This window comes from Pelodiscus sinensis, chromosome 9 (assembly GCF_049634645.1).
Source record: "Pelodiscus sinensis isolate JC-2024 chromosome 9, ASM4963464v1, whole genome shotgun sequence".
Lineage (NCBI taxonomy): Eukaryota > Metazoa > Chordata > Testudines > Trionychidae > Pelodiscus > Pelodiscus sinensis.
In genome coordinates, this window is record NC_134719.1 from 11911306 (window position 1) to 11938035 (window position 26730).

Here is a 26730-nt window from a genome sequence, read left to right on the forward strand (position 1 = left end):
TTATTGCCCACCCCTGTAATAGAGCCAAAAGTGCATCAGGCAACAAATTTAGTTTTTAAAGCACATTTTATTTAGTCATCCATAAAACCCCCACCATTTTAAATGTACAACTGGTTATATTTTTAATTGTAACAGCTCAAACAGCCAAGAATTTCAAATTTCATCAGCAGCTATGTGCATATGAGTGAGAGCATATGTGTATGTGTGTTCATGATAACTATAGTCACATTAACATAAATGTACCAAAAGTCTGCAGACGCAAATTATGAACAAATACGTGTAACTGAAGACTATGATTACATACGATAGACACTATTTTGATTTTATATCTTTGCATATCCTTTCTTTTTATTATTTTTATATTGATCCAATATTAAACCAATTCTCACTCAGTGCAGAGTCTCATACAGTAATATGCAAAATCATGGCTTTTCCATGAAAAAGAGCTAGCTTTCCAGGAGCAGACTGGAAGCTAGATTGTGACATAATCACAATTTCAGTACCCCTTACTTCAAGATCTATTCCTGGTATACCACACATTCTCTAGTGCTGATAGAGCTGTGTTGGCCTGAGTGGAGACTGGGCATTGCTCCCCCACCCCCCTTACATCCTCCTCTATCCACATACATGAGTGTATCTGCTCTGCATTCATTATGTCTCTCCTTGAACTTACACACACAGTATGGGTAGCACACATAGGGACATAAGGAGATGACTTATATCCCTTTATTGTCCCTCATGGCAGTACCAGCAAGACTGTACTTTAGCCCAGTATGCATTACTGAAAGGGCATGTCTAAACTGGTGAGTTATTTTGAAATAACTCCCCTTATTTCAAAATAACAAGATTAGCGTCCACTCTACCAAGCCTGTCATTACAAAATAATGGTCTTTTTATTTTGAAATAACTCCTGCTTGTGAAGAGGGATAAGCTTATTTTGAAATAACCTGGTAGTGTAGACATAGCCAAAGTGAAAGACCAAGTTTAGTTTCATTACTGCCTTATCAGTGGTTTAGTCTGCATCCTAAGTGTCCATCTATTAATAAACAATCATTGACTTAGCATTGAACTAGAACATAAAAAGGAACACGCCCGTAGCAATTGTTTTATAACTGTTTTCACATTATGCAGATTGCAAGAATGTACATGTCTCCACAAGCCCAAAAACATTAAATAACAATTTGAGTAATTTGGATCAAATGTAGACTAAATTAAAAAATATGGTACCAAAAGCAATATCAAAACTCTTCCATGCTTGTGGAACACACTCTTGAAGCAGGTTACTGATACAAATTAGTACAGTTGGATTTTGTTATAGAAAAGGGGCTTGAATAATAAGCATTCTGCAGATTTTCTAAAGTTATTTCTTCTCCAGATTGTTGGGAGTCTTTATTTTAAACCTATCAAACTAATCTAGTTAAAATGGAAAGCAAAAATTTCACTCTACAGTAAAGTCTTGCTTATCCGACCTAAACGGGACTGGAGGATGGTCGGATAACCGGAAATGTCGAATAGGGACAGCAGCAGCGGCAGCTGGGGGAAGCCTCTCAAGCGGGCTCCGCTCTTTGTCTCGGGGGCAGTTGGCGCGCGCGCTGCCCCCTCCCTGGTGGATTCCGGACTCCGTGTCCTCCCCCTTCCTCCCTCCTCCCCTGGGCCGCTCAGACATGCCCAAGGCCCTGGCGCTCCTGCCTCTCCTCAGCCCGGTGGCAGCCCCCCCCTTTCCTTCCTGCCTCGGCCCGGACTCCCTGCTTGCTCCTGCCAGAAGCCGGGCTCGCTCCGCAGGGGGGGTAACTCCCTCCCTCCCCGCCCCCTCCCCAGGATCCCCCTTCCTCTTCCTCCCCCCGGCCGCCCGCCCGGATGAGCCCAAGGCCCTGGAGCTCCTGCCTCCCCTTGCCACACACTCCCCTCCCCTTCCCGCCTCGGCCCGGACTCTCTGCTTGCTCCAGCTGGGTCCAGGCCTGCTCCTAAAAGCGGAGCTGCTAATGCGGCAGGATGGCCAGGATTGGGCCTGGAGCAGGACACGGGCCCAGCATACCTGAGTGCCAAGTGAGTCTGCAGCACGGGCGTGAGCTGCCCCAGGTGTGGGGTGGGGAGGTAGGGTTGCCGAGCCCGTGCTGCATGCCATTGTGGTATGAAGTGTCCCTGGAGCCCCGTGCCATCACATGACAGGCGGCACCGTCGGATAAAATGGAAGGTCGGATTAGTGAAAGTCGGATACCGAAACTTTACTGTACTTAGAGCCATGTCTTATGTATTTCAAACTTCTACTACACAACTGGATGTGAGGTTGTCCCCTACATTTATCACCAATATTTATTCAAATGGACCTTATATAACTAAAGCATTAATTCTGACAATAGGTCCATTACTTTCTCTCTCTCTCCACCCAAAGTCTGTAATAGAATGGTCTGAAAAGGCCCATGTCTCCTCCAGCTAATACTTATAAGGCACTAAAATTAACCATAATAAAAAGTAAAATAGATCTCATGAAAAAAACCACAGTAGTTAATATTTGTCTATATGAAATAGCAGCAGATATTTTCAGTAGTCTAGGATGCTTAAATGTTTCCTCCTCAAATCATCTTAACCAACCAAAAAAAGTTCCCTAAAGCTCATAACCACTTACACAGTTATAAACAGAATCAGTACAAATCAGATAGGCACAAGCAAAATGGATTTTCTTCAAATCTTGATTCTCAGGTCTGAAATGATGACATTTGTCAATGACAATTTGTCAATGCATTACTAACATGAATTTAGTCTGAAGATTGCAGTAACCATCTCTAAATTGTGTTAACTTTTGACTTCTCTTGAATTTAAACACTGTACCAGTTACTGATTTGTAACATTTTTAAAGTCATAATTAATTTGAAAATAATTCCCTCAACTTTGGCACCTAATTTAGCGACTTTCTTACCTGTCTCAGATATACATTACAATAAATAACTGATTTACTTAAGTATCTTTGTCTTTCCAAACTTCTTCCCCTCCATGTTAGAAATATGTACATTTACATCTAACATCACTATGTCTGCAAAGAGAGGTGGGTAGGCTAGGACTTTGATATCTTAAATAAAATTACTATGGGAAATTGTTTTAAAAACATACCACCAAGTACTGAATCTGAGTGTATAAAATAGAAATCTGTACTTTTAAACATCAACATGAGCTTATTTGGACAGTGATAAAGCTTTTATAAGGATATACTGACGACTACAGGTAAATCCATCCTTCCCTGATTACTTGCTTAATTTATCCAGATTCAGTGCCGTGCTGCTTTACAGATTTTATCATACACCTCTGGAAAAGCATCTTTGCAATTCATTTGCTCCCTCAGCTTGTGGTACAGTGATCCATCAAACATATCCCAGAATTCCTCACGGTTCATATAGCAATCTGCATACAACATCTGGAAACTGAAAGAAAAAGACAGGATAAGGAATTAAAAGTTAATACTGTTGGAAAATATCAGAAAAAAAATTAAGAGCTACAAATTGAAATCTTTTTAAACAAAATGGACAGATTCATTACTACAAATTATAAAGGATAATTATTCATCCAGTCAGATGGCTATATAGTGACATATTTTTGGAAAAAACAGTCATTATGTACAATGGAAAAGTGAAAAGAATGTTCCATTGTCACTTTTTAAGTGAGGTTAGAAGATAAATAACACTAATATATTTTAAAAACATTTTTGCATTTTTAACTTTATATGATTTATTTCCCAGTTAGATTCCTGAATGTTTTTAAAAAATCAGTTTCGCTGGGACACTAATACAAAAAAGTAAATAGATACGTGACATCTGAATATGTCTGGGTAAATTCTATTGTCAGTTTACATATTTTGGAACAGTTTGTTTTTCTGAAAGATAGGCTTCATGATTTTGCTAACAAACCCTAGAAAACTAGATTTGGCATTGGTCTATGCAACAATGTAGACATGCCCCTAAACTTCAGACAGGAAGCTTAATTTACATGGGAGGCACCTTTCCATCCCCTGGAGCAGTCCAATATCAGGAGGGCGCAAAAACAGCTTAAAGTCACCTTTAGCCACCATTCCCCCTGTGATGCAAATTCTATGTTACTTAGAAGCACTGCACAGAATCTCAACCAGAGTGGTTTTTGGTAAGCAAAACTAAAAAAGACAGTCAAACTGAATATATAACATCAGAATCAGTAATTAAATACTGTTAAGTTAATCTGATTAAACTGCAAGGCAATACATTATATGGTGTTATTCTGAAGACTAGGACTCTTACCCATGCATACTTCTTACAAACTTTTCCATTTGTCTCATAGATGCTCTGGCTTCAAACTGTTTTGTTTTAGGCTCTCCATAAGCTCCTATATCTACATAGAGTTCCAGTTCATTTCCTTTTGGGTGGACCATGCCAGGGTTATTTGGTAATATGAAAGGACATAACCACAGTGGGTAAACCTGCAAAGATAATTTTGTATCACCAATTTTAGGAATACAATATAAGTTGTCTGTTGTCAGAGCATGCAAAAATAGAGATAAATGCACCACTCTTTGCCAATTTTCAGTATAGAACTTATACTGATGTCTCTCTTAAATTCTGCTTTTCCAGCTCGTTTAATCTTACAGTAAAATCTAACAAAAAGTTAAATAAGAAACCAAAAAAAAGCAAACAACTATAATAATTTATTGTATTTTCCAATTATTAGTGTTTCTCAATCCTTTTGAACAGATGACCCCCTTTGGATTAAAAAAAAAAAAGTGACACTTCCTCCACTGCGCAAAAAAGCTGAAACCAGCTATCTTGATCTTGTGGCACAGGACTGAACCATATGAATTAGTTTTGTGGGGCCCTCTATGACATGGGATCTCACGTAATGGCTCTGCTACCATTCCCTAATGACAGCCCTGCTTGTGACCCCTCTAAACCTTTTCCATGATTGCCCTAGAGGTCATGACTCCCAGGTTGAGAAACACTGATCTAAATAATAAAGGGTATGTCCACACACATGTTTATTTAGAACTAAACTATTCTGGAATAGTTATTCCAAAACATCTTATTTCGAAATAGCACGTCTACACTACGGGGAAGCCTCAAAATTAGTCAGGGAAGCCTCAAAACGAGTCTGAGGAAGGCTTCCCTAATGTAGACATGCTATCTCCATTTAAATCCCCAGGAGGCACTGGAAAGGAATAACTTAGAATGGCCCTGGTGAGGGGCTATTTCAAAATAGCCGCAGCGGAGCATCTGCTATTTTGAAATAGGCGTTATTCCTCATAGAGGTTTACAGATTTTGGAATAAGCCATGCCTTATTTCAAAATAATGGAATGGCTTTGTAGACACTTGCAATTTTATTTCAAAATAACACTAGTTATCTCGAAATAACAGTGCAGTCTAGACACACCCAAACAGAATAGCTTTGAAATGGTCTCAGATCCTAAGTCATTAATTGAACACACATTTCAATTTAAATTACAAGTAAAACCAGAAGAGTGAAAGGCATTTTACTGATATCTGCTAAGACCAAAGTTCAAGTCCATTACTGTAGTCTGTATTTCTTGCAACAACTGAAGTCAATGACACTCAAAGCAAGGTAGGGAAATTAATTTCCAACAAATGATTCTGTAGGAACAAGAATCTGATTTCCAGTTTTATCACATAAAAAGGAGAAAATGATAGAATTTTCTTTAAAATGTGTGAGTTAACAGTACAAAATGAAGAAGTTACTCACCTTCGTGCAGTAACGATGGTTCTTTGAGATGTGTTCCCGTGGGTGCTCCACTCGTGGTGTCAGGCTCATCCCGGCGCCACAAATCGTAGGTTTGCATAGCCGTGCTCTGCCGGACCACGTATGTGCAAGCAGTGGCCGTTTGCGCCTTTCATCTGTTGTGCGCGATCCGGCCCTGCTCAGTTCCTCTCAGCCGCTTGAACATCTGTAATGATAAAAAGTCAAATTCCGGAGCTGGGAGGAGGGCAGGTCGTGGAGCACCCACAGGGACACATCTTGAATGACCATCGTTACTGCACGAAGGTGAGTAACTTCTTCTTCTAGTGGTCCCCATGGGTGCTTCACTCATGGTGACTTTGGAGCAGTACCCAAGTGAGAAATGTGCTTCGGAATTAAGGTTTATTGACAGGAGGGAATACTGCCGTTGCCAGTGAGGAGTCTGAAGCCCAGTGATGCAGTATCGCATAATGTCTCATGAAAGTCTCATTGGAGGACCATGCTGCTGCTCGGCAAATGTCCCTAAATGGTACTCCTCTTTAAAAAGCTATATATGTGGCCACTGCTCTTGTGGAATGGGCTTTGGGTTGAGATGGAAGTGGCTTATTATGTATGGAATAGCATGTAGTAATGCATGTGATTATTAAGTTCGCAATATTGGGAGGACAATGGTTGCCCCTTGGAACGAGCTGCCAGTGATACTATAAGGCGGTCCATTATGCAGAAATCTCGCGTTCTGTCCATCTAGAAAGCTAGAGCCCGGCGTACATCAAGGGTATGCAGAGTGCCTCACGTGGTGAGGTATGCGGTTTGGGGCAGAAACAGGGAAGCACAATGGGCTCACTGATATGAAAGTTCGAGCATACTTTGGGAAGGAACCTGGGTGAGATCTTAACATGACTGAATCCTTTGTAAATATAGCATAAGGTAATGATGATGTGCCGAAGTCAAGGCTAGTAAAAAGAGAGACTTAATTGCGAGCAGGTGCAATGAAGTTGTAGCCAATGGTTCGAATGGGGGACGTGTCAACATATCCAGCACCAAATCAAGATTCCACAAAGGTGGTGGAGGCCTCTGTGATGGGTTAAGATTCATAAGCCCTCTCAGAAACCGTTTCATCATAGGGTGAGAAAACAAGGAAAATCCTTCTATTGTGCGGCAAAAGGCAGTAATCGTCGCCAAATGTACTCATAAGAAGGCTACAGATCAGTGGTCCCCAACCTCTTGGGGCTGCCGGGCGCCCGGGGATGGGGCCACCCATATGCCACACGTCCAGGGCAGGCACCGTGGATGCACTGCGCACCCCAGGCAGGGTCGGCCCTGATCACTCGACAGGCGCACATAAATGCCCCAGCGGGTGCCATGATGCTCGTGGGCACCACGTTGGGGACCACTGCTATAGATAGACCCCTTTGCTGTAAATATAGCATATGGTAGATTATCTTATGCAACAGTGAAGTATTGGGGTCAATATCATTTTCAGAGCACCAAACCTGAAATATAGTCCACTTAGTAGACTATGTAGCCCGTGTAGAGTCCTTTCTGCTGGACATTAGCACGTTTGACTCGACTAGAGCAGAGGTTCTCGGATGTCGTGAACCACTTAGCATCCAAGTGGTCAAATGTAGGATTTCGGGTCTCGGTGCCATAGAGAGCCGTTTCGTTGAGTTAGCAGATTCAGGGCAATGGGAAGATATTTTGATCAATAACTGGTGAAGCAGAGTACCATGGTTGGTGAACCCAAGCTGGAGCTATGAGGATCATGCGAGCTACGTCCATGGTGATTTTTTTCTATAATCCTGGGTACCAGGAAAACTGGTGGGAAGGCATAAAGTAGAGATGCTTCCTAATGAAGGAGAAAGTCATCTCCCAAGGAGTGACGACCTATACCCACTCTGGAACAATAGTTTGGACACTTCGCATTGTCTTGTGTTGCAAACAGGTCTATTGATGGAAAGCCCCAACAGCGGAAAATACAGTACAGAATGTTGGTTTGGATCTCCCATTCGTGATCGTGGGAAAACTGTCTGCTTAGTGAATCTGCAATGATGTTGTTGATCCCAGGTAAGTCCAACGCTATGAGGAACGTGTCCTTGCAGATACACCAATTCCACAACTGAACCGCCTCCGTGCAAAGAGATCAAGAACGGGCTCCGCCTTGTCTTTTGATGGTTGCAACATCCTCTGTGAGCACTCTGGTTGTTGTGCCTCTTATGTGCAATTTGAAATGCCTGCATACTCGAAATACTGTCCGGAGCTCGAGTATATTGATGTGCAGTAACATTTCTGCTTTGGACCACCTGTCCTGAACTCTTTGGTTGTCCATGTGGGCGCCTCATCCCATAAGGGAGGCATCGGTAGCTATTTGTTTTGAAGGTTAGGGGCAGTGAAAAGGAATACGCCCCCCCCCAGAGAGATTTTCTGGTTTGGTCCACCATTGGAGGGACTCCTTGATGTGTGGCGGTAACACTACCAACTTGTGGATACTGTGTTTCGCTGGAGTGTAGACAGAGGCCAGCCAATGCTGGAGACATTGGAAATGTAACCTCACATGTCGGACAATGAGAGTGGCAGCTACCATGTGGCCCATCAACTATAAGCAGGTGAATACTGGCATCGCTGAAAGATGTGTGACGGTATCTACTAGGTCCTGGATTGACTAGAAACGTTCTGCTGGTAAGTACGCACGAGCTGCCTTCGCGTCTAGTTGCGCTCCTATAAAAATCAAGTTCTGAGTCGGTTCCAGTGATGATTTTTGTATGTTTATAATGAGACCGAGAGAACTGAATGTTCGAGTTGTTATTCTCACCGACTTGCATGTCTCTGCATAAGTATAACACCTGCAGAGGCAATCGTCTAGGTAGGGAAAGATCTTTACCCCTGCCTTGCGCAGGTGGGCTGCTACCACTAAGGTCTTGGAGAATACCCTGGGAGCACATGCTAACCCGAATGGAAGTACTTTGTACTGGAAATGCTCGTTTGCTACTATAAACCGAAGAAATCATCTGTGTGCCACATGTATTGCAATGTGGAAGTAAGCATCCTGTAAGTCGAGGACTGCGAACCAATCTCCCTCGTTCAGCGCTGGTATAATTGTAGCTAGGGTGACCATTTTGAAGCATTGCTTCTGGAGATATCGGTTTAGATTTTGGAGGTCCAAGATGGGTCTCCATCCTCCATTCTTCTTTAGGGTGAGGAAATATTGAGAATAAAACCTTTTCCCTTGGAATTCCTTGGGCACTCTCTCTATTGCTCCAATGGCAAACAAGCGATGGACCTCTTGTTTCAACCGATCCTCGTGAGATGGATCCCTGAAAAGGGACGGGGTGGGTGGGGTGGTTGGGGGAATTGAAATAAAGGGGACGGTGAGACCGGAAGCTTCAATTTCCAACACCCATTTGTCCAAGGTGATAGTGAATCAATGGTGTTAATACAGCCCTAGATGATGTTGAAAAAGGAGTGTAGACGGCTGGTTAGAGGTACGGGCAGGCTGCTGTCGCTTCCGCTGAGGACGCTGTCGGAATCTTTGATGTTCCAGGGTGCGAGGTTGTTGCCTATGGAAAGAGAAATCATATCTTCTTTGGTAAGCATAATAACGCTTTTGTCTGAAGGGGTGTGCGTACATCTCTAGTGTGCGAAGCATAGTTCGGGAATCCTTCCCTGAGTGCAGGACCTCATCCATTTTGCTAGCGAAGAGTTTATGTTTGTTGAAAAGCAAGTCCTCAACCTTATCCTGGAGTTCTTTTGGGACTGCTGCTGCTGATAGCCATGAAGATCTTCTCATTGCTAACCCTGTAGCGGAGGCTCATACAGCAGTGTCCACCACATCCAAGGCGATTTGTAATGCTGCTCTACAAGAAGCATATCCCTCTTGCACTATGGATTTGAGCAATGGTCTTTTTGAGTCAGGGAGATGCTGAAGAAGGTCCGCAAATTTTGAATAATTGTCAAAAGTTATGGTTGGAAAGTAGAGCAGAATAATTGGCAATACGCAATAGTAACATGGCCAAAGAGTAAACTTTCCTTCCAAAGATATCTAACTTTTTATTATCTTTTTCTGGGAGGATATTTCTGTATTATGGTACTTTCGATCTATGTTGTACCGCGTCAACCACCAATGAATTAGGCTGAGGGTGATTAAACAAAAAATCTAAGATCTTGGAAGGAACAAAATACTTCTTTATCTGCTTTTTTACTTGTTGGGGGAGCGGATGCTGGAGTTTGCCATATTTCTTCCGTGACCTCCATGATTGCCTCATCGATGGGAAGTGCAATTCTACCCCGGTGTTGTGGGCGTAGATTCTTCAAGAGACAGTATTGTTTCATTTGAATGGCTTCTAACTCTACCTCCTGGCTATCTGCAACCCGTTTGAAGAGATCCTGAAATTGTTTCAGGTCATCTGGCAGAGAGATGTCACCTGGAATCACTGCCTCATCTGGTGAGGATGATGAGGGGTCTGTTGGTGACATGCCCTGCTGAGGGCCTCTGGATCGGACAATTGTCCCTCTTCAGGCTCCGACTGTTCCAGCTGAATCTCTTTGGAGGAGGCAGTGAACGTTCATGCTGAGGCTCCGGAGGTAAGGGTTGAGAATTGGGAGATGAACAGCAACATGTGCATCTTCTGTAGTATTGGGAGGTATGATCATGATCAGGAGGGTCATAATACATCCTATGGTAATGACCATAGTATGGTCTGAGTGTGCTGGGGATAAGTGCCGAGAAGATAAGACACTACTATGTCTTGTATAGTAATGACGCCTTGGTGACCGGACAGGCGATTGTGAGTAATGTAGTGAGCACCGTGGAGATGGGGACTGTGACAGAGACGGTCTCTTCTCTCTGTATCTTACTTCTCTATAGCAGGAGTGATAATCAGAGGACACGGGGCTGCGTGCCCAACTGTGGTGCCAGTGATGTACCTTGGGGAGTAAGATGGCCCCGGAGAGAAAGTTGGGGAAGAAGAAATGAGTCCTGGATGCACAGTCATGTGTGCTAGGGCTTCTTCCGGTGCTGCTGTGATATTGTCCTGTAGCGGTGCTGGGAAGTGTGGTGCCGGGTGCGCTTGCTGCGGCGCTGGCAAGGTTGTGCTCTGCTCTTTAAATGCTGCTGGTGCTGGTGGCGCCGGTGCTGCAGGCCCTGCTGCCATGTCAGTTTCTGTGGAGCTGATCGCGCTCTCGGTGCCACAGGTGACTGTTTTTTTCCGTTAGGGGCTGGCATCCGCCAAGACCCTGCCGCGGTTGCCCCTGATGTGCTCGGACCATCTTTCGAGCCTTGTCCAATGTTAAGAGCCGCTGGGAGCGATTGAGTTGGAGACGTCTTAGATTTTTTTGGAGCAGACGTCTCAGTGGCAGTTGTACTGCGCTTGTGCCTGGAAGAGATAGGCAAATCAACAGGCTGTAATGCCTTATCCAGTGTAAGCATTTTTAACCGCATTTCGCGGTCTTTACGGGCTCTGGTAGTCAGCTTACAGCAAAGCTGACATCTCTGCAGTATGTGTGCTGCCCCTAAGCACTGTATACATGCCTCATGTCTGTCTGACGCTGGCATGGGCTGCCAGCACAGCGTACACTTCTTAAAACCTGGGGAACCAGGATTTTTTTTTTTAAAAGAGGTGTCTATTTCTCATTGAGTACATTTTTTTAAAGAAGAACTATGAACAAGAAAACAGCTAAGACTAGTTAATATCATAGCAAGTTACAATTTATTTACAGATTAACCTAAGGAGAAACACTGAGGAAGAGACGGAGCGCTGTCTGCGACCAAGGGAAGTTGGAAGGAACTGAGCAGGGCCAGACTGCGCACAACAGATGAACGGTGCGAGGTGCTGCTTGCGCATGTGCGGAGCACGGCTATGCAAACCTCCGATCCGCGATGCCGGGACAAGCCCGACACCACGAGTGGAGCACCCACGGGGACCACTCGAAGAAGAACAGGTATTTTGGAATCTCCAGTTTTTCTTGCTTCTTTTTATTAGAGCATTTCACTTTACCAGCTGCCTAATAATATTTAATTAGTTGGCAAAATTCTCTAAAATTTAGCATACTGCCATATTTTGTGCAAAAGGAACAACTGTACTGATGCCAATAAGCACCGTTCATAGGGCAATCTTCCATTTACCAGCTTTTAGAGAAATGTGTTCTTACATTCAGGTCACTGTTGAAGGTATTGATAGATTTTTCAAGGCTTTTCATTGGGACCAACATGTCTTGTACAACATGATGTTGTTCATACAGCTTTCGAATAGCTTCTCCTTGTGTCAGTTTTAATAGTGAGATTTTCGGAGGAACCATCCAGCCAAAAAGGTAACGGAAAACAGGGTTATTGCCAAAGGGTATGATGTCCTTTAAGAGAAAATGAGGGGAAGGGGGAGAGAAAGGTAAAAATCAAGTGAGCTGAAAATCAATTATTTCAGAATTCGGATTTAAAGAGCAACATTAAATCATATTTTCTTTTGGTAGTTTTAATTGTTGACAGTCAAGTCAAGCTAAATCAATATACAGGCAGTCCCCGGGTTACGTACAAGATAGGGACTGTAGGTTTGTTCTTAAGTTGAATCTGTATGTAAGTCGGAACTGGCGTCCAGATTCAGCCGCTGCTGAAACTGACCGCCAGTTCTGACTTACATACAGAATCAACTTAAGAACCCCAAGCGTCCCCAAGTCAGCTGCTACTGAAACTGATCAGCAGCTGATTCCAGGAAGCCCGGGGCAGAGCAACTCTGCCTCGGGCTTCCTGTAGTCAGCGCTGGTCAGTTTCAGCAGTGGCTAAATCAGGACGCCTGGGGCAGAGCAGCGGGGGTTCTGCTGGGTTGCTCCAGTAGCGCCGCTCCTCGGCACTACTGGACCAACCCAGCAGCACCCCATCTGCTCTGCCCCAGGCATCCTGATTCAGCCGCTGCTGAAACTGACCAGCAGCGGCTGAATCAGGACCAGAGCATCTGGGGTGCTGCTGGGTTGGACCAGTAGCACCCAGAGCGGCGCTGCGGGACCAACCGGCAGCACCCCAGCTGCTCTGCCACAGGCGTCCGGAGAAAAGCCTAGTCTGCTGGCGGGGGGGCGTACTAGCTGCGCCCCCCACCCCAACCCAGCAGACCAGGAAAACACAGGCGGCAAACCAAGACGCACCGCGGTCCCGCCGCCTGGGTCCTCCGCGGCTTTGCTCCCCGTCTCCCTGGTCTGCTGGAGACCAGCAGACCAGGGAGACGGGGAGCAAAGCCTCTGAGGACGCCGGCAGCGGGACAGCCGCGGGGCGTCTGGGCTTTCCCGCTGCCGGCTTCCCCCGCGGCTTTGCAAAGCCTCGGGGAAGCTGGCAGTGGAGCAGCCCAGGCGCGCCTGGGCTGCCTCGCTGCCCGAGCCCCCCCGCAGCTTTGCAAAGCCGCGGGGAAGCCGGTGGCAGAGCAGCCCAGGCGCGCCTGGGGTGCCCCGCTGCCTGAGCCCCCCCGCCGCTTTGCAAAGCCTCGGGGAAGCCGGCAGCGGAGCAGCCCAGGCGTGCCTGGGGTGCTCCGCTGCCCGAGCCCCCCCCCTCGGCTTTGCAAAGCTCAGCGCGGTAGTCAGCTGTTTGTCAGCTCAGCGCGGTAGTCTGGACGCGCGGGTGTCGACCACCCAGGTATGAGACATACCTGGGTGGTCGACAAATGCCTTTGATGTCGACACCCGCGCGTCCAGACTACCGCGCTGAGCTGTCAAACAGCTGATCGGCTCAGCGCGGCAGCCAAGTAAATTTAAATGAAGCGGCGATTATTTAAATCGCCGTTTCATTTTCCTATGGCTGGTAACCTAATCTACATGCCTCTGGCGACAGAGGCATGTAGTGTAGACGTACCCTAAGGGAAAAGAACATTGGATCTGCTGTGAGAATGCACAAAGTACTCCAAAACAAAGATTAAAATCTTCTTTATGCTTAAATCTTACTTGGAGTTCCCAGAAGATACTTCGGGTATGTCGGTGGTAGTAATGTCGTGAGGGAATGTACTCTATTCCAGTTTGATTAGCTCTCAGATACTTCTCCACGTGCTTAAAAAACCATGGTTTGTAGTAGTTACCAATTCTATTTATCTGAAAACAAATATATATTACATATCAACAAACCCCAACAGAAAGAATAATAAATTCCTTACTTGAAAATTCAGTAATATAAGCGATCATAGTGCCCTAAGATAATGTAATTCCAAAGCAAAACTAAGGCAAGACCAGTCTTAAAGATCATTCTGTTTTTGTAGAATGATCAGCATTTCACAGTAATTATCACTAAAGATAATTGGCATGTTTTTGTTAATAATAACCTTGATTTTCTAGTCAGATGTCAGTTTGGGTAACAGCATTGTGACCATATCTCCCTCCAGATATGTTTCCTGTCTTAAAGAAGTGAGTTGTTCCTAGAAGGGTGCAAAGTGTTTCTTTTCTTCCTGGAGTTGTAAAGCAGTGGCTATGATGCACGCTAGATATCGGAAAAGACCTATCACTTTAGGAAATGTGGTTAACAGGTGATAGCCTTAGTTGATAGCTACCAGCAAAAAACTAATGTTAACTATACTTGACCATTCAAGTATTTTCAACATCCATTAAAATTTACTTCTTGTACTGATCCTATTACTTCATACACTGGAATATTTTCCATGCGAGAGAACTAAAAATCTAATTTGAGAATAGGATTCCTTTTAGTTACCTGGTTGTCTTCAGCTTCATCAGTCAGAACTCCGGTCATAATAACTGCTTCTTCCAAGGAGTACACCAATCCTTCCACAAAGTTATTCTCTTTCTTTTTAGATTCCTCAGTAAACTTCTCACAGATTTTTTCCAAACCTCTGACAGGTTTGTAATGTAGTTTTACATATTTCTTAGCAGGAATTATTTTTATTTCTGCAGCAACCAGGAATCCCAGAGTACCACAAGACCAAGGCACTGCATAAAATAGGTCTGAATTTTCAGTCTGCAAAAAGTATATCATACTAAATCATATGTTCATGCATACAATAGTTGGTAAAATTGTAAATCATAGCAAAATAACATTTTATCTTACTGGTGTACATCTCACAAGGCTTCCATCAGCAAGAACAAGCTCATAAGCTAAACAGGTATGTTGAAATAGTCCATAGATATGAGATGAAGACTCGATGCCAGTTCCCATGATCAGACCACCTTAACAAGAGAATGTAATAAACTGAAACACATTTTTAATTTTAAAGAACAGGTGCATGTCTAAAATATAACATATGCAGTGTCGTAGCTGTGTTGGGCCCAGGATATTAGAGAAGATAAGCGAGTCAGTATCTTTTACTGGATCAATTACTATTGGTGAGAGAGAAAAGCTTTCAAGAAGAGTTTTGTGTAAACTCAAAAGCTTGTCTCTCTCACCAACAGAGGTTTAGCCAATAAAAGCTACTACCTCACCCACCTTGTGTCTATATATAATGTGTGATAGCGGAATACAAAATTCAGCAACAATTTAAAAAAATAAAGATTTTTGAGAAAACCAAGACTGAATATAATATCCTACTTTATAAAAAGTAATTTTAAGTACAGCAAAAGTCATGTTCTCTTATAATTACAAAGAATCCTTACCTACTGTGAGGTCATCAAGTTCTGGTACCACTGGAAGAGTCCAGCCCATAGGATTCAAGTGTGCTGTCAACTGCCCCATGGTGACCAATGGTTCCACACGGACAGACTAAAAAAAAGCAAGCATTCAGGTAGTAGTTCTGACATTTCTTATTGTCACTTCTGCTCTTTAATGCAGACACTCAAGAGGATATTTTAAAATAGTTGTGAGACTGCTTAGGGATTCCTCCTTACATGTACCACATCTTGAAAAAAAGGTGTATGTTTCAATCTTCAAAACATAAGTCAAACTTGTCTTTCAGAGCCAAGCTTGTTTAACAGATTTTACATATTAAAAAAGGCTCATATATGTCTTCCAAAATCTCATATTCACAGATGGTTTATTATTTGTAAAACAAATTAAAGGCCTTGATTTCATGGAAAATTGTGTGCACACTTTGCAGGCTCATTTTTTTTGCACAAATCCTATAATATGCATGAAGCTGAGGTTATGCAAAGATGTACTTATGGTGGCACTTATGGTGTATACACCCCTAGGAGTTGCAAAAAATCACCTATGTGGATTATTTAAATGGAAACACTTTGCGCTGACTTGACATTAGTGCCTTGAATCAGGGATTTACCATGACATACCAGAAGAGGAGAGGAAAGCATTCTAAAAAGTTTCAGAATCTCTAACATCAGAAATCAGATGCAAAGGTGTCATAAAGGAGTATAACTCCAACTGAAGTTAATGGACTTTAAGTTTTCTGACACAACTAAACCTTATTTATTAAAGGATTATATTGTTTTTAAAATTTTAGATATTTAAAAGATCTTCCTCATTATATATACCACATTTAACAAAAAGCCAAATAGAGCATTAAATATATGTTGGTTAATTTTACCATTATATGTAGTTTCCCCAAATCCTGCCCCCAGTACCTAGTGAAAAGTTCAATTAGGATAGTACTCTGATGATTTGAAGACATGACACAGAATACCAGTCATAGTCATTACTCCAGACCTTGAGATTACATTCATCTGGTACAGCTTCTTCCCTCTGTCTGTGTTTATACTAGAAAATTTTACCAGTTTATCTTGAAATCAGTTTTACTTAATTTAGCTAAACTCATGAAAATACCTAATGCAGGCATCAGATTTATGCATACTTGTACAAAAATCACCGAATTAAATTAAATTGATAGAAGCAAAGTTTAAAATCAAATTAACTGTTTACACTGAGTTTCTTATAATTTGACATCAGTTTAAAAGTTAATTTAAATTGATGCAGTTTTCTAGTATAGACAGAGCCTATTTTGTGTGAAAGTAACGTTGAGAAGCCAGACTACTGCTGATGGAACGGAGGTGCTGCACAAAACAAATTGGAAGTGAACCCTCCCATCACCCCAACAGTTTGTTAGCGAAACATGGAAGCTGCACAAGCAAGGGATAACAAAGCAGTTCACATCTCTTTCAAAGCCATTGTTTCAGTATCTAGGCAGACATGAGATTACAATAGTGAACTGATTCACATTTGGAAGGTTCTTTGCCTCTATTAAAGTTAAAAAGTGGTTTCTTAAAGGCAAAGAAAAACTGGAATTGATTAGGGATTGGAAGGCCTACAAAACAAGAATCAATATGACAGATGGGCTCAACAAGACGGCTACGTCTAGACTGGCCCCTTCTCCGGAAGAGGCATGCAGAGCAGGCAAGTCAGAATAGGGAAATCCGCGGGGGATTTAAATATCCCCCGCGGGATTAAAATAAACATGGCCGCCGCTTTTTTTCCGGCTTGGGGAAAAGCCGGAAAAGAGCGTCTAGACTGGCGCGATCCTCCGGAGTAAAGCCCTTTTCCAGAGGATCTCTTATTCCTACTTGCAAGTAGGAATAAGAGATCCTCTGGAAAAGGGCTTTACTCCGGAGGATCGCGCCAGTCTAGACGCTCTTTTCCGGCTTTTCCCCAAGCCGGAAAAAAAGCGGCGGCCATGTTTATTTTAATCCCGCGGGGGATATTTAAATCCCCCGCGGATTTCCCTATTCTGACTTGCCTGCTCTGCATGCCTCTTCCGGAGAAGGGGCCAGTCTAGACGTAGCCGACTTGTTTAATAATTTTGTTCAATAGTTTTCAGTTAAATTAGGAATGTATATCTTGTGTCCACTCATTTCTTTCCCAAAAGAAAAACACACTTTTCTAGAATCCCAACATTTCCTGATCACTCAGAAGATGGGTCTATTTACAAACTGTTTCCTATGCAGATATGTCTGGATTTCCAAAAGTGAAAGGTAATATTTAAGTCCAAAAGGCATCAACCCTTTTCACATTAAAAAAGGGTGACATGACATGAAACTGGATTTGTATAATATTTAGGGCTGTCAATTAATGGGTATTAACGCCTGCAATTAACACAGGGCAGAATTAACGTGTTAAAAAAATTAACTCGCGTTAATCGTGTAGGTCAGCAAACGAGCATGAGCTGCTCCAGAGTCTGTCTTTTAAGGTACAATAATGTAAATCGCTGCCAGAGGGCGCATGGAAAAAAGCAGTGAGAAAGGGGGAAAACAAAACAAAACAAAAACTGAAGACGTCCTAACTCCAAGGGAAAAGTAAACAAGACAAGTAAAGACCCTGACACCAGTCCCTCTCTCCTCCCAGGTGACCATATTTTTAAAAATAAAACAGCCTGGGGGTGGGACTGACCAAGCTGTCCCCCCTCCCCCTGAAAGGCTTACCCAAGCCACCCTCTCTTTGCTTCCTGGGGCTGGGACTGACCCCTCCACCCATATCTGATTCTGGGGCTGAAGTCCCCCCTCCTGAACTCTGCACTGCCCATGGTGGGGTTTACCACCCCCCCCAGCCCAGGGGCTGACCCCTCCCTTGAGCTTCGGGACTGACCCTCACCCCTGAGCCCTATGCCACCTTCAGTTGGGGGCTGAGCCCCCCCAAACTCTGCACTGCCCATGACAGAGTCTACCCCCTCCGGCCTTGTGCTGCCCACAGCTGGGGCTGAGCTAAAAAAAAAAAAAAAGGAGTCTTTTGAATAGGACAAAAATAGGAAGAATTTAAGATAGAAGAATTTAAGTTCAGCTTTCATGATAGAATTTGCACTACAATACTTCAGTGAGGTAAACTGAAGTTTTTTTCCACAATGTAAATGTTTTGTAATAAAAAATAAATATAAAGTGAGCACTATACACTTTGTATTCTGTGTTGTAATTGAAAGCAATATATTAGAAGACGTAGAAAAAATCCAAAATATTTAAATAGATAGTATTCTTATTATTGTTTTACAGTGCGATTAATCATGATTAATTTTGTTAATCGCTTGACAGCCCTAATTATTTAAAAAATACTGGTTTCAATTACTGCTAAGGTCACTGCTAGCAATAACCATAACAACAGTGCTGTAAATTTTAGTGCCAAATGTTAAAATGTTGGTATTACCTGATTTTCAATGTCTACTTCTAGAATGTCCATTAAATTGATCACTATATTTTTATGAGTCTTCTTGTACTTTCCAACACGAAGTGATACTGTTAGCCAGCCAGGTCGGCCAGTACACATGTATGTTTTCCCACCTTCATTCTTCCATTCCTGCACCTGTAAAATGTTATTGTCACAGTTCAGGGCAACGCATCTGTATTCCTCCTCATAGTCCAACAGGGGCACCCCACACTTAAGCCTCCAGCTCCCTGGTTGTTAATTCAACTCAGAAAAGACATGCATCTCTCTCAACTCCTAAGCAGCATGTTTTAATGCTGCCCATCTCCTAACCTATGCACATGGAGCACATGACCTACGAGGAGAGGCTAAGTTAGACTGCCTATGCAGGCTTACTTTACCATCTCTGAGGAAAAAAGTAAACATGTACCAGACACAATTAAGTTATCACATCTTTTTAAGCAAGCACATTTATTTTAAGGAAAAGCATTAACAATAACAGGATCTACAACAGCGTTTCTTAAACTGTGTTCCTGTGCCGCAAGGCAGTCCGAGGTGTGCTGAGGAGATATGGTGACCATATGTCCCTTTTTTTCCCGGGACAGTCACGGATTTAAAGATATCCAGCGCTAGCGTGGTTCTGCAGCAACTCGCCGCCTCCACCCAGCACATAAGCAGCTCCCTTGGTGCTTTGTGCAGGCAGGCAGGGCCGCAGCCAGTGGTGCGCAGAGTCCAGAGCTCCGAGCTCTCATGCAGCACACGCCGCTGTCTGGCAAGCCCCTCCCCCCACCGCGTGGCCCTTCCCTCTCGCTGCCGGACTGCCTCTGCCGTGCACCGCCAGCCCGGCCTCCTCCATCCACAGGTGGCCGCCACCGCTGCCGGAAGAGGAGGGGCACTGGTTGGAGCTAGTGAGCCGCTCCTAGGAGCTGCCACCAGTCCTGGCAGAGACAGCGTAGAGCTTAGCGGGAGCGCTGCAGAGAGGGGTACGTTCGGGCTCTGCCACTGTGCTCTGTGCACAGCCCTTTCTCCCCCCGCCCCTTCCCACCCCCCTGGGGGAGCGGCAATGCACGGACCCGCTCACACAGCCATGCTGCGCAAGCCAGATCTGGGATGGTGGGGGGGGGGGTTTCTCTGCCCCCCACCTGTGCTCCTCCTAATGGGAGCCAAAGCTGGTGCGGGGACTGGAATGCTGCACTAACATTAGCATTGAAGGCGGCCCACCTCCAGGCCTGGCAAGCGGTCCTGCCTTGGAAGCAGCTGGGGCCAGGGCTGCGGGGACTTCTGAGGCCCGACCACAGTCTCCAGCCCCACAAACTGGAAGACAAAAGGTGGGGGAGGGGCTCGGAGAGAACCAGGGGGAAGGAGGGTGGGAAAGGAAGGGGCTTGTGCTGAGTGGAGGGGGGAAGGGCAGGAGAAGAAAGTGGAAGGCACCAAGGGACAGGGTGGAGGAGACAAATGCTGGGGGCTAAGTGGAGACAATGAGAAAAAGGGCAGGAGGAGGGAGGAGAGGTGTCAGTGGGGGTGGGAGGGTGGAGGGGACAGGGTGATGCTGGGAAAGGAGAATGGCATTGGGGGCAAGAGGAAGCAAGGGGAGGGGGAGGTGCTGAGAGAAGGGTTGAAAGGAGGGGTGGGCATGAGGAAGGCGGGGATGGAGCAAGTCATGTATGAGGGCACAGAGGTGCATGAGAGGAACTGGGGCAGAGGGTGGTGAGGGGATGGGCATCAGAAAGAGGGTAAAGGGGCAGGGGCAGTGAGGGAAGGAGGAAGCACCAAGAGGGTGCAGGGGTAAGGGAAAGTGCAGGTGGCAGGGGATTCTGGGGGTGAAGCAGAAGGGCAGACACCTGCAGGGGATAGACAGCACCAGAGGAGAGAGGGCTCAGTGAGGAGCCAAACTCATCCCCTATGGGTAAAAGGATGGTAGGAAAAGTTCTTAGAGGGGGTTACTTTTACTTCTGGTCATGTGTCCATCTTGACCCCTAGATGGGGGCATAGTAAACAGAGGTCAGGGGGTGTAGGTAATGTGTCGCTAATTTCGGTTCAGAGAGAACAGATTTCAGATGGGCAAGATTCCTTTTTTTCCCCCAACAAAAATCATTTTGGTTGCCCTCCGTTGAACCCTCTTCAATGCATCCACATCCTTTCTGTAGTGGGCGGGGAGCCCAGAACTGGATGCAATACTCCAGATTTGGCCTCACCAGTACAAAATAAAGGGGAATAATCACTTCTCCAGATCTACTGGCAATGTTCCTCCTAATGCACTCTAATATGCCATTAGTCTTTTGGCTACAAGGGCACACTGTTGACTCATATCCAGTTTCTCATCCACTGTAATACCCACGTCCTTTTCTGTTGAACTGCTACCTAGCCAGTCGGTCCCCAGCTTTTTTTATACATTTTAAAAACTGTCCTCATGTAACAAGTGATCAGCAGATAAAAAGGCTCTTTCTCTCTTCTGAGCCCACAGCAAGGCAAAGCTTGAAAAGGCTGAGCTGTTCTATAACCAGAGAGTGTACAGATTGGACCTCCCTGGTTCAGAACCCTTGGGACCGGAGTGCTTCCAAACCAGGGAGTTTTCTGGACCTGGGAAGGTCAAGGCTCCCTCCCTGACCATCAACCCCACTCCCTGGCACCAGCCCCTGGCACTGAATTCTAGGGATGTAAAATTTTGATTATTTGGCTAATCAAATAGTTGACGCATATTTGATTAGTCGATAAGAGCGCTTCCGCCTCTGAAGTTTAGCAACAGCCTAGGGCAAGCAGTCCCCCACTGGCCCCTTGCTTCCTACGGCATTTCAAAGCTGCAAGCGCCATGTGGAGCCCTAGGTCTGGCACCAGGCTCCAAGTAGCACTGCGGCTTTGAAGCACCCTATCCTCTCCTCCTCCTCCCCCCCCCCCCCCCCGCTGCCTCTTTCTGATACAGGCAGCAAAGGGGGGGGGGGGGAAGGGAGCAACTAGTCCACTAACCTGTCGACTATCCAATACACATTTGGTTATTGGATAGTTGACTAGTCGTTCACATCCCTACTGGGCTCCACTCCTGGCCAGGGCTGCACTCCCTACCACGTCAGCACCACTGCCTCCAGACCCACTGCCGCCAGCCGCAGTCAGGGCTGTGCTCCTGGCCTGTGGGCCAGCTGTTACCAGATCAGGCTGCACTCCTGACCCTGGCTACTCCCACTCCCGGCCAGGCTCTCTGGTACAGCAATATCTGTGATCCAGACCACAGAGTACTGGATTTTAGAGTTCCAACCTGTATTTTTATACCCTCTCTCAGGTGAGATTTACTGGGAAACTTGCTTAACTTTAAAAGTTCCAATTCCTGCTGTTTCAAAGAGACTTTTGAAGCTCATAACTAGGGCTCCGTATCTGTCACAGAGGTGGCAGAAGTCACAGAGTCTATGGGTATGTCTAGACTACATGCCTCTGGCGACAGAGGCATGTAGATTAGGCTACCAGACATAGTAAAATGAAGCGGCGATTTAAATAATTGCCGCTTCATTTAAATTTACATGGCTGCCGCGCTGAGCCGACAAACAGCTAATCAGCTGTTTGTCGGCTCAGCGCGGCAGCCATGTAAATTTAAATGAAGCGGCGATTATTTAAATCGCCGCTTCATTTTACTATGTCTGGTAGCCTAATCTACATGCCTCTGGCAACAGAGGCATGTAGTCTAGACATACCCTATGACTTTCCATGACCTCTGTGACTTCTGCAGCAGTCAGTGCGGCTGACACCAGAGCCACCAAACCAGCTAGCTCCTGGGACAGCTGCTCATGTTGTCCCAGGGACAGCCACACCAGCTACTACAGGAGTGGCCTTGGGTCAGCTACACCAGCTGTTATTCACTCCCTCTACCCTCAGCAGCAGTCCCAGGGCAGCCCTGGCACCTGGTGCCATTGGCCCCACCCTTCAAGCAGCGGTACCTCCCATCCCTCTGTGAAGCACCCCACCTCCCCCAAGATTTAGTCAAGGTTATTTATTGTGTAAGTCACTAACAGGTCATGGGCCCTGAATTTTTGTTTATTGCCCATGACCTGGTCATGACTTTTATTAAAAATACCCTTGACTAAATTAGAATCCACAGCCTTCCAAGGCAATTTACTCCAGTGCTTAATTACATTGACAGATAGAAAGTTTTTCTAATGTGCAGTCAAAACCTCCGTTATTGAACTTAAGCTCTTTGCTTCTTGTCCTAGTCTTAGAGGTTAATTAAAACAATTTTTCTCCCTCCTCTTTGTATCAACTTTTTATGTCCTTAAAAACTTATATCCCCCCTCAGTCTTCTCTCCTCCAGACGAAACAAATCCAACCTTTTCAATCTTTCCTCATACATCATGTTTTTCTAGACCTTTAATCTTTTTGTTGCTTTCCTTAGGACTTGGTCCAGTTTATCCACGTTTCCTGAATGTGGCACCCAGAATTGGACACAATACTTCAGCTGAACCCTTATCAGAAAAGGTGAAAGTGGACCAGTAGGGGCCAGTATGATGTACAGATAAAAAGTGGCCAAGGGTACCTGCCCAGTGTCCTCTGAGGCTTTCTGCAGCACATGATATTCAAATAATGTAATTATTAACCAGTCTAAATTATTAACCAATCATAGTTGATAAAATAATATTTGGTCAGTCATTTTGCTATGAAACTTTTATATATAAACTAAATATTTCCCCATTATACTGTTTAAATATGAATATAGAGTGCCATGGTAAATGAAACAATGAATTCACAGTGCAAAACCTCTTAAGTAATGCTGATCCCTAATTTGGCTGCTGAACCACTGTGATCTTTGTACTTTGTTAAAGCTATTATATAAATGATGCCACCCCACTCCCCCACAACAGGAAACCTATGAAGCTGAAAAGTTCATTATGAATGTCATGCTACATGGAACAGCTCTTGACTGAGTGCCAACCTTAGGGTAGACTGCCAAAAAGCAGGACAGACACCCCAAAGTGATTATATGTTATGTGATTAGATTTCCCCAACCTATTATCAAACTCTGGAAGCACTATAACAACTTTACTATGGAGTCACAGATAATCCAATTGGGCACTCCAGTCTAACTTGATACCCAGGCAAGCTGGACATAGTGATAAATGATAACTTATACCAAAGATCACAGAATATTCAGATCACTCTTACTCCCAAGAGAGACAATTACCCCAGGTCAATTTGTACTTCAGATGTCACACCAGAGACAAAATTTGTAGCCAATCACACTTCTGTAGGAATTCTGCACCATTTTTTTTTTAAACTGCACAAAAACACTAACCTTCTGCAAAATTCTGCCTATTCTGTTTGTCAAAATAACACAATCCAATCACACCAGTTTCAATTATTTTGGTAATTTATTTCAAAACTAGCTAGACTTACCCAGCAGTGCTCGAGAAACTGGAGGAACAAAATGTAGAAAAACAGTAGTCCATTATCTTTTTTTGAATGGTAGAAAAGTTGCACTGATTTCTATAGGGATTAAAATATAGGTCCACGTCATCCCCGGCGGGGGGTGTGCAACCCCGGCTGCAGGGGAGGTTACACGGAGAAGGGGCAGCCCATCTCGTGCCCAGGGCTGCAGGTACCGCAGGGGGCAACGGGGGTGCTCAAGCTGTTGTGCGCATGGGGGTTGGCACGGAGGAAAGGGAGAAGTTCGCTTATGTAATCTCATGGGAGGGAGGGGGCGAGTCCCAGATGGCACTGGGGGCCACAGGCGGCAGGCACAGGATCTAGGGTGGGCGGGTTGGCCCCTGCAGCGCAGCACGACGGATTACTTTTTGATTTTTACAGCTTGAGCTCGGGCCTGATTGGATCCAAAAGTACCTTAAAACCTTCTCCTGGATGAAAGGTTATCCCATGCAAGTTTGGTTGCGGTAGCTCTTATAGGGTGTGTCTAAACTACCTGGCTCCATGGAGCCATGTAGATTAGGCTGATCGGCAGAGGGAAATGAAGCTGCGATTTAAATAATCGCGGCTTCATTTAAATTTAAATGGCTGCCGCACTCTGCCGACCAGCTGATGATCAGCTGTTTGTCGGCAGATCGGGGCAGTCTGGACGTGCCGCTGTTGACAAGGAAGCCTTTGTCAACCAGCACAGGTATGCCTCGTTGACAAAGTCTTATCGGAAGTTTACTGTATTTGGTCCTGCCATGAAGACAAGGGACTGTACTTGATGACCTCTCGAGGTCCCTTCCAGTCCTAGTATTCTATGATTCTTACAACTCTTTAATGCTTAACTTGAACAATACTAACATACAGGTGAACTGGTTGGGTTTCCAGCTATGAATTTGTTAGTGCTTGTCAGATAACTACAGCCTTAACAAAAGTTGGTACCTGGTACATTAGAATCATAATTAGATTTATAAAAAGGGTGCCCATCCAGACCTTTGGGTGTCCTTTCTTAAAAATACATCCAAAGTACTACAGTACAGTTTAAGACAACATCACAGCATCAGGCTATTTCTGAACTGTCAGACTTCCCTGGGAAAGGATTCTGTGCTCTAATGACCCCAATGTGAGCTATACTGATAGGAGCTTTAATTCCAGGAAATGCTATCCCATCTGGGCAGGTCCTGGGATACATACCAGACAAAAAGCAATCCACTTGTCCTCCAAATTGGGATTTGGTCAGTCAACAACCTAGTCTTGTAAACAAATTTATTCCTAAATTAGTAATTCTTAAACTTAATTTAAGACTAAACAGTCTCCTACCTTTATAAGTGCCCTACTAAGTTTTCAACTGCCTGGGGAAAATGACAAGTTTTGAAAGATGTGCTAAATGGTATCAAATTCAGGCTGTTTTGGACCCGCTCCACATAAATGCCAACACTGAGGAACTCTCATAGAGAACATCTTAACCACAGCTTGCTTGTTTATCCACATGAAGCTCCAGCTTGTGCATCCATGCTGACCTCTGCTATGGCAACATGTCAGGGGGAGAGCGGGAGTCTCTGAGGTGAATAGGTCATAGGCCACTTAGGCCTTTAAAGGCTAAAACCAGCAACCCAAGTTTCACCTAAGCATAGGCAGCCAGCACAGAGTGCAGGGTACTGCTCACAGCAAGATCCTCTACTTAGGAGGCAGCACCAGCTTCTAACAGGAGCCAGGCCAGCACGTGCCTGGCAGATTCTGTCTGGATGATGAAAAAGACCATAGCCGTTAAAAGGGCTCTTGTGAACATCAAAGATCAGGCTTATCTTACCAAAGCCAGCCAGGATCCCATCCCCACTTGCCAACCCCTTGCACCTTCCCCACCGCTGTGTTCTGCCACCCCTGGGTCCCTTCACTCTCACCTGTGCCTGGATGTGGCGGACGCGCTGGCTGTGCTGCCGGGGGGCGCTGTGCAGCTTCCACACGGCCCAGGCACGCAGCTGGTAGTAGATGTCGAAGAGGACCGAGAGGGGCAGCAGGAAGAGACAGACGAAGACCCAGCGGTGATGGACCAGCAGGTAGTCCAGCCCCTTGAGCCGCGCCCACAGCGCGAGCAGCAGGAGCCCAGCACCCAGCGACAGCAACGGATCCATGCGGAGCCCCTCAAAGACCCTGCCCGAGCCCTGTCGCTCTCTCAGCCCGACTGCCCCTGTCCCCCTAGGACCCGGCCCCCGACTGCCCCCGTCCCCCTAGGCTCTCCTGACTGCCCCTGCCTCCCCAGCACCTCCTGACTGCCCCCCTCCCCCGACTGCTCTGTCCCCCCCGGCACCCCTGACCGCCCTCTGCTCCCTTCCCTCACGCCCCTACCCGCTCACTGATCGCCGCACCTGCCCTTAGCCGAGCCGCTTCACCCCCCTCTCCCCACAGCCCCCAACTGCCCAGTCCCCTCCCGCTGCTCCGTGCGGCTCGCGCGCTGTCACTGGGCTGGTCCGCGCGCGCCGCACTTACACTCCTAACGCCTTCCAACGCCTGCCAACCGCCACCCCTCGCCCCTCCTCCCCCCTCGCGCCAGCCCCTTCCTCCCGATTGGCTGGGCCGCGGCACACAGCGGTGAGGCGAGGGGAAGACACTGGCCAATGACACGTGCGGAAGGGATCGGACCAGGAGCTGCGCCGCGGAA

At 45.5% G+C, this 26730-nt stretch overlaps 1 protein-coding gene across 1 annotated transcript; it reads right to left on the reverse strand.

Annotated features, from left to right (window-relative positions):
- Positions 1 to 47: 47 nt before the first annotated feature.
- Positions 48 to 26338, reverse strand: DHCR24 (24-dehydrocholesterol reductase). Its single transcript, XM_006133484.4, has 9 exons — positions 25973 to 26338; positions 18690 to 18845; positions 15269 to 15374; positions 14727 to 14845; positions 14373 to 14636; positions 13619 to 13762; positions 11852 to 12049; positions 4263 to 4441; positions 48 to 3416 (listed from the first exon to the last, which is right to left on the reverse strand). The coding sequence occupies exons 1-9, from the start codon at positions 26201 to 26203 to the stop codon at positions 3263 to 3265; spliced, it is 1551 nt and encodes a 516-aa protein (XP_006133546.1). The 5' UTR covers positions 26204 to 26338; the 3' UTR covers positions 48 to 3262.
- Between the last annotated feature and the right edge of the window lie 392 nt (positions 26339 to 26730).

Excerpts from the sequence above, each read along its gene's own strand:
- DHCR24 (XM_006133484.4), bottom strand. The coding sequence starts at position 26,203 with ATGGATCCGTTGCTGTCGCTGGGTGCTGGGCTCCTGCTGCTCGCGCTG. Across the intron at positions 14,637-14,726 it reads GCCTTGTGAGATGTACACCA|ACTGAAAATTCAGACCTATT; the intron begins GTAAGATAAAAT and ends TACTTTTTGCAG. Across the intron at positions 3,417-4,262 it reads TTTGTAAGAAGTATGCATGG|TTTCCAGATGTTGTATGCAG; the intron begins GTAAGAGTCCTA and ends TTTTTCTTTCAG.